General features: G+C 38.7%; 1 protein-coding gene across 3 annotated transcripts in view; it reads right to left on the reverse strand.

The window, feature by feature from the left end:
* The window catches only part of LOC140135691 (tyrosine-protein phosphatase non-receptor type 1-like), a 75099-nt gene extending 70083 nt beyond the window's left edge, over nt 1–5016 (reverse strand). For 2 of the 3 annotated variants that reach the window (XM_072157280.1, XM_072157278.1), the window contains exon 1: nt 4821–5014. In XM_072157280.1, coding sequence (XP_072013381.1) covers nt 4821–4886 — 66 coding nt within the window. In that variant the 5' untranslated portion in view covers nt 4887–5014. Of the gene's footprint in view, nt 1–4820 lie in introns of all 3 variants that reach the window. The other variant, XM_072157279.1, reaches the window with a different exon arrangement.
* Nucleotides 5017–8615: the final 3599 nt, after the last annotated feature.

An 8615-nucleotide genomic window follows, 5' to 3' on the forward strand; every position in this document is an offset into this window, starting at 1 on the left:
TTCTACTTTGTTTTGACTGTTTTTTTACTTCTGTGAACACGCCAAGTTGGACAGAAATATTCTATTTTAAATCATCAAGCTTTAATTGGTTTAAATTCAGACTTGCCCGATCGGGCACAGCTCTTCAGAGTTTTAATTGCCCGACAAAAAATGTGATTGCCCCGGGCTATCGGACAGGCGATTTGTCGCGGCCTGAGCATACTATATATATTTAATCGGTAGGTTTTCACATAATTACATACCTTCAATAAAATTGTATAAATTAAAATTATAGCATTCTGATCATTACGTAGGGATTTTTATCAAATCTGTTTGTGTTCATAAAACTAGTCATGCACTGCGGCAATATAACACAGCCCATTGTCAGGACTTAGTACACGACCTCGTACTGCTATTGATTTTTAAGCGGGAACTTTGATTTTAGACATGGTACACGTTGACCATGCGTTGACTCAATTGTTCCCCTTCCACCTGTACTTCTTTTGTTCAGTATCGCGGCAAGTATGATACTCACGTTGATGTAGTATTTGACCAGCTTCCATGTCTCTTACTTCCATGGTATAACCAACAATTAACAATGAGAGGACATTCCTGAACCTCGTTGACTTGGGGATGATTTGAAATGACCGCCAATTATGACTGTTTGATATTTATTACCAGAAATGTGGAAAAAGAGTCGCATGTAGAACCGAAAAAAGGTAAAATTTTTTTGAAGGAACAGAGTTCAACAAACCATAACCTCACTTCTGGATATCGTTTGAAGTCAAATGATATACCATTTTAAAGCTTATGATATATTTGCTAAACACAAATTAAAATAAAATTGACCGGGGGGCCGACTTTACGGCTGATTCGTGGTGTCCAGTCACATATATAATGTATGTTTGTCATAACTTAGTTCATGAAATGACCCAGTTACAAGGTGAACTATTATTGTCTTTTTTGAAAATGGAAACATATTTGATTTTCACACTAGAGCCGAAAGGAAAACACCAGTGGACAGTTTACATCCAAGTTTTTAGTGCGGGATGAACAAAGTTTAGCATCAGATCATTATTTGCCACCCTTTTTTTTCAATTCTCAAGTCAGTTGTGGCTTTTCTTTTATTGACTCTTCAGCCAATTATGAAAAGCCTGAGAGTTAAATTTAGCAAATCGGTAAATATGGTTTCTGAAAAGTTTTGGTTACAATAGCTAGCCAGGGCTTTCATAAATTGTATTTGATGACTAGGTAGCATGCATGTACGGTACATGTATGTCAGTAGTTTACGAGGTCTCTCTCTCTCTCTGTACAATCATGAGCTGGTGCAGCTGGTATGCGCCATGCATTCTCTAAATTCAGTTAATTTTCATCGGCAACCGTGTAATTGAATAGGATTATTTTGACATTTTAAAACGCTATATCACAAACAAATAGGCCAAATAGGGGTTCGATAATGAACCCCACAAAACTAATCGAGTATATGGAAAATGCCATACAGCCGAGCGGTTTTGCCAGCTCTATCCGGCCATCAAACATACTCATTTTGCACCCTGTTTTACTACCTTGGTTGGAAAAAATTTTAAATAAAAAAAAAAATAAAAATTGCGTTTAAAAAAAAAAAAATTGCGGATCTATCATTTGGAGAGTCCCTTGACCTAGAGTGAAGTACTGCAATCATTTGTGGTTGAATTTAAAAAATTTGGAAAAAAGTTACCAAAAAAAAGTTTGTATCCAAATGGGACCGATTTGTAATTTGTGTTCACTGCATATTGAAGATATAAAAATGCATTGGTTTTGTACACAAGTCTACTTTTTTGAAGTCGAGTTCAGTCGAATTCAGGTCTAAACAGGTAGGCCTACAGTCGTTGTTCAATTACGACTGAAGTCGAGTTCAAAAGTCGTTGTTCAACAATGCTCCTGAGGACGAGGTTCATTTAAAGTCGAATTCAATTCGACCTTGTCGTGGTTGAAGTGCGACTTTTCCTGGTCTAAACAGTCAGTCGAATTGAACTTTTTCATGCGTGTCGCTGACCTGGCGAGGTGAATTTCCAGTCCGTACGATTTGTCGGTAAGCAACGGCACTGTGATATCGATAAACAACAGCTCTCTTCTTGTGTATTTTCGTACATGCACAGCATACTGTAGAGTAAGTGAGTGTACATCCATGTACGAAGTGTCTGATCGTATCTTTTTCTAGTTTTCCAGGAATACTTTTTAGTTTTTGCTAATTTTGTTTAAATTGATCGACCTGAAATTGAAATGGTTCGCAAGGTTCCACAACTTCAACAAGATGAAACCACAGAAACTCGGGGTAAAATGTGGACTAAAAACGAGTAACTTGATAAATACTTGTTTTGATGGCCACATACAGAGTCAAATTCGTTCGGGCGCATAGTGTAAACACCCAGTAAAAACCACAAACACAAATTAATTTATGCTAATCCTCTGTTTTAATCGAATTCAATGTTGAGTTTGAATTCGACTTTTCTCTAGAGTCTAAACGTGGTCATAGTTTTGCAAATGGCACAGCAGCAAATGAACAGTCACAGCTATCAACTGGTGTATAATGCTATCTGATTCTGATCGCTATCTTTAATTTCAACCTCAGGGTGACCTTGCTGCTATAACTTTTAAGTAAAAGTTAAATACAAAAGTACGGTTCAATACCAATCAAGAGCGATTTTGATTCACTTCCACGCTCGCGCGTACACAGAGATTTTATCACACAGTATACCGCCAATCATCCCACTGCTGTTGGCAGCTGTGTTCATTCAAATGAAATTTCTACTGGCTCATAATTGAAGACCGAATTTAAAGACTACATTGTACAGTGTAGTTTGCATTCGACGTCAGGGCAAAGGCGCGATTAGTCCGAGGTGCTCTGACGATAACACTCCGATCGCCATGCAATTGCAATCTATGTTTAGGCCAGTGGGACAACGGAACCACTACGTGAACGAGCTAAGGCGCGATGTGATTGGTTGCTGACCTGCGCAGTACGGCAATTTTAGTCTGGCCCCAGAATGTCAAGATAATTTCGTTATACGCAAACTATAATCAAATTAAGTAATTCTTGGCCAAACTGGAACATGCATGTTGCTTCCATGTAGTGTACTAAGGGTAAAGGGCTGTGCAATAATTATGAGCCCTGGGGAGGGTAAAATTGGGGGGCAAGAAATTTTGGCGAGCCGAAGGGGGGCAAGCAATTTTGGCAAGCCGAGAGGGGGGGGCGATTTTTGGCACACATTCACGGGCGCTTTTTAATAAAACGCTCTAAAAGGCTTAAGAAAACAGTACGGAAACGCTTATATGCAAATTGTCCTGCTCGCTACGCTCGCAACATACATACCGTATTTCGTCAAATAGTCGCCCCCCTCAAATAAACGCCCCCACCACTTTTTTCAACCAAGATGTTTCAAAAATGCCGATATTTCCATGCTATCTTGTGTAGTAAGCTTACCAAGTTGCGCACACATGGTCAATAATAGCGTCAATAATTGGCGAAAATCTGGATCAGAAACCCAGAAGTGAACCAAAAGTCAGTGTCAAAAGTTCATAGTTCGTCATTTTAGCGTGACTTTTAAGCTTACCTAATGATTTTAACAGGAATTGTTGTGCTAAAAATGACCTCTAATAAACGCCACCCCCTTGGGAAAATGTAACGCCCCCGGGGGCGTTTATTTGACGAAATACGGTATAGACCATTTAAAGTTTGCAAATTGGGATCCCAAAAATTTGGCATGTTCAAAGGGGGGGCAAAGATTTTTGGCGGGCGAGAGGAGAGGGGGCAAGCGATTTTTGGCGGGCCGAGAGGGGGGGACAAGCGATTTTTGGCGAGCCGTATTGGAAATTTTACCCCCCGGGGCTAATAATTATTGCACAGCCCCTAAGCGTGTACGCAGTGTAAGGCGCGTGTCAGTTGTAGTAACTACAAATTTCGAACGTTTGAGTACTTGTTCTCAAGTTGTAGAAGGTGCCATAGGGTGGCTAGAGTGTTAATTATTTTCATTATAAATGTCGCAAAATATTAATATTGACAATAATTAATAACCTGTTTCACCTCTCCATATATTCATACATTGCTCACCTGTGTTTTCATATCATATTTTGTGGTGAAAATGATTACAAATGTGTAATTTGCAATCATTTTTGGAGCAACGATTTCTTCGAACCGACGGCTATGTGTGTATGTGAATGCACATTAAACACATACAAACACATACACAGCACCTGTTGGAACTCCCGGTCGGAGCCGGGAGTTTCAATTATTGGAACTGGGCGCGTGTATACTTTCTAGTTTCTTCTGTACCGCGCTATATTCGTGTGTGTTTATAGCGGAGCCATAATACTAGCGTTCAGTGTTCCAGTTTGGCCAAGAATTACTTATGATTATAGTCTTTTTAATTTGATCTTCAATAAAATATAGCACATACACAATATCGTTTATCAAATTTATGCAGTATGTTTACTGAGCAGCATCAGCATTGATCAGCAGGCACTAGCCATGCATGCTAGCTAGATTTGAACATGTTGAAAACAATTCGAGAAGTTCAACAAAACACATTACAAAAAATACAAGTACATAACATGTACAACCAAGTCGATCCTGAACCTGGACTGACTGGTGGTCAGATAAGTTAAAGCTTACAAACATGTAAGTAAATCAGTGAACATAGTGAAGTACGAAGAACAGCGTGTATTAATACTATCTGTCATCACTAGCTCCATACAAAATACGCATACGATCATGAGTGCAATGCAGTGCAGTGTTTGTACAGCGAGCTAGCGAACAGGTTAATAAATTCACAGCATAAATGAATCTCGTAGAAGCGACTTACAATGAATTCTGCTCCCCATGCTTTCTTTTCTTCGATCCGCTTAAATTCATCTTGAATTGTCGACATAGTGTGATGTTGTTTATTTCAGGTTAAAGTGTCATAAATGGTTGGAAAGCGAGCTGCAGTCATAACGATCTTCCATTCATGTTGAAAAAGTATAGTGAAATGCGTGCAAAATTCGTAGACTAGGAAAAAAATAATTCCAGGAAATTGGTAGTCTCTTCCCCAAGTCCAGAGTACAAAGTCCATTGAGTTCCGAAAGTTCGTTGATCTCCAAGCGTAACTGCAAGGAGACTAATCCAAGCCATTTAGGCCAGTAGATTGGATTGTCATGTTTACTGTTTTGTCTTGGGTTTATTTTCACCTGATCGTCGTATTATTTTTTGCAAGCTGCAAAACAGAGGGTTTTACAATAAATGAGTCACTGTGTATTTTTATTGAACTGATGATCTGTAAATGTATCACTGCAGAAAAATGATCATCATTCCAAAAACGGCTTTGGCGATTCAGCTCATGATAGGCCTATATGCATGAGTCATAAATTTGCAAGCTATAAAAAATATTCTGTTGTAGGCTATATCACTGTGAGCAAACCACCTTGATATTAAGGGGGATATCATTTTCTTCGGAAGGGGGGTTCCAAATTTTCCAAAAGTCAGCGTCAATAAAATTGTGACCCCCCCCCCTATTTCAGCGACAAAAATTTTATGGCCCCCACCACCGATACACCTTGCCCCCTAAACAGGCTAAAATTGTATTGAAATCAGTCTTTTTAAATAAAATATACACACTATCTGTGGTCATCTTGTGACTCCCTACATTTTGGTCACCAAAAAAATTTATACCCCCCCCATTTTTCTTTCTGAAAATTTATGACCCCCTTCATATTTTGGGACCCCCCTTCTGAAGAAAATGATGAGCCCCTAAATGGTTACCAAATAATATTAGAATTATAGGAGGTACAGTGGTGTGCTCAGGTTTTCACAAGTTAGGGGGCACAAGTCGGTTCCCGACTGTTTTAAAATTGTCGACTCGATTCGCTTGCCGCGCCGTAGTGGGTAATTCCCAAATTTTTCCCCAGATTGGGTGCAATTCCCCGAACTGACTGACAAAAGTGGGAGGATGTGCCCCACCCCTTTGCGCATGCCACTGAGCATGTACATGTAGGCCCCTATACATGAAATCTATAGGCACTGGTCATAGCTGGAGATGGGGAAAAGCTGTAGAACTAGGGGTGCATAGGCTTGTGCAAACTACCAATCCGAATAAAAAGGTCCATTTTCAGTTTAAAAAAACATTTTTCAAAACATTCCTTTTTTTGAAGGCAAAATTCACAAATGGTCCACCTTTTTTGGTAAAAACGTCAATACCATTTTTCTTATCCCCTCCCTCCAAGTCACATTACTACTTGATCCACAGGCCAGTCATTTGGGGACTGGAGATGGCTGTGCAATTATGTACCCTGGAGTGCAGTGGTGATGATTCTCAAAATGGTCAGCCCAAAATCGCTTGCCCTGCCCCCTTTGGCCGTGCCAAAAATGTTTGCCCTCCTTTTGATGTGCCAAAAAAATGCTTCCCTCGGCTCCCTCCGTTTGACCTGCCAAAAAATCTTTGCCCCCAATAATTCACCACCCACATTGCACCACTAGTGCTGTACTTCAATCAAAGAGGATAATTTTTCAAAATGAAGTGCCAATTGAGACCACATTTTTACAAACTTTGGGTGTACGTTCACACAGTGAAGTGTTCTTAATTAGTGGCCAAAACAGGGGCATCCACCTGGCTATGGGCATGCAGAAGCCAAATTCCCTGATCTTTTTATTCATTTTTCTGTGGATGTTATTTTGGAGTTATGTTTGCTTTAGGATATTACTAACATAATTATAAAACAAATCAAGCAAAATTAATTTAGCTCAATTTTCAGCACCTGTCAGGTGAAAGCCATAATGTATGATTTCGGTCAAATTGTAATTTTGTTATTATTTATATAATATTACCGTAGTAACAACTGTCAGGGAAGTTTTCTGATCATTTTAAGCTGAAATAATGAGGTAAATGAAAGAAAACCACAATAGGTGCTTACCCGTGGAGCTTTTTAGGGCCTTTAGACTGTGGTGATCCAAAACCAGTAGGCCTATCATAACACCTGGCTATATCCAGAGAACTGCTAAACCCACTCAGTGGGTTTTAGTGGTTCTTGGATATTGTGTTTAAAAGGCCTTATAGTAGGGCTACTTTATGGGGAAATTGGTGAATAAAACTGGTTTTATTATATAAGCTCTTAACTTTTAATTAAAGCACTTCAGGCTTATTCTTTCACATGGTATTTTAGTACACCATTAGGCATTACTGCAAAGGGTAGCAGGGGGGCCTTCCTGGTTGAAGGTGGGGATGTGCCACAGTTTTGGGTACCTTTTCATCGATTTTGGTATATCAATGGATGGGTTTTCAGTGCCGGTGGTGACCACTGCGCCCAATTGGGTGCATTTGGTCAAAAGTGCCCCTATAAAGCACCCAATTAGGGCAAATTTGAAGGCATTTTGGGTGTTTTTTTGTTTGTTTTTTTTTGTAAAAAATTGTATACTGATGGATAGCAAAAACAGCTAAAAGCAGGTATTTTATTCAACATTATACTCTATTATCCTACAAGCACAATGAAATTGACAGAATCCAATTAGGTGTAAGTTAGGAAACGTGTAAACATTACACTAAAAAAAAAAAGATCATACACTATGGCTTCAGTGGTAGCGCCACAGGGGGCATTAATGCCACCCAGTCAGAACCCTTGCCCCCACCCTGTTTCCCCTCAGTAAAAACCAAAAAACCAATGCCTCCCCGAAAAATAATTCCTGGCGCCGCCACTGTATAGCTTTAAGGTTAGCAACTATTTTAAACTGTTGCGATTTGGTAGTTCACAGCATCTTACAAATGGTAGTGAGTTTGGGCAAAAATTGCATTGATCATTTCATAGTGAGTGTGTAGAAGAATTCAAATATTACAGATATACTTTTGTAGGTCCTGTGGTTCTTGAGTTATGTTGTAAAGAGAGCTGAAACAACAAAACTTTTTTAAAACGTACATAACTCATTAAAAAAATCAAGCAAGTTTTCAAAGTATTTAATTTGTATAATGGATTTTGCAAAACATCAAAGTGTTATTTTTCAATAATGTATTGATTTAGATAATGAAAATTTTTTTTTTTTGGCTGCTTCAACCAACAATACCTCATCTACCCTTAACCTTTATAGCAAAAGCAGGTGTACATTTCTCCTTCAGAAGGTACAACTGTAGCAATGTGTTCTATTGCATAAAATGCTAATTACTTGAAATCTGTAGAGACCCGCCACAAACAAAGTATGTCTTAACGGGTAACAATTGAAATCAAGTGTTAATTTTCATACCATTAAATTTTTGCAGTTTGACACATTCTTTTAATAGACAATATTTTATCCCTGCCACATTGTTTTTCGCTTAATTATTACACAGGCTCCACATATATTGCAGATAAATGTTAAACACATTGAAACAAATTCCTTAAACCAATTCCCAAAGTCCTTAATGTCAGCTGAACTTGTCTGACTTGATTATTTCCTTACATGATAAATTGAATTCACTCTTGCCTTTATCTAACTGATTTCAAACCCTGGATTCCAAGAACTGGGCTCTTCTAATCAATATACACCCCCCCCCCCCCATTAGAGACAAACTCTTATCTAATATATAAAATTACTTGTCATGATTTATTATTAGTGGGGTAGAGGTTTAGAGCTATCAATATCCTATAATGGCAATTCC

This window comes from Amphiura filiformis, chromosome 16, assembly GCF_039555335.1.
Source record: "Amphiura filiformis chromosome 16, Afil_fr2py, whole genome shotgun sequence".
Lineage (NCBI taxonomy): Eukaryota > Metazoa > Echinodermata > Ophiuroidea > Amphilepidida > Amphiuridae > Amphiura > Amphiura filiformis.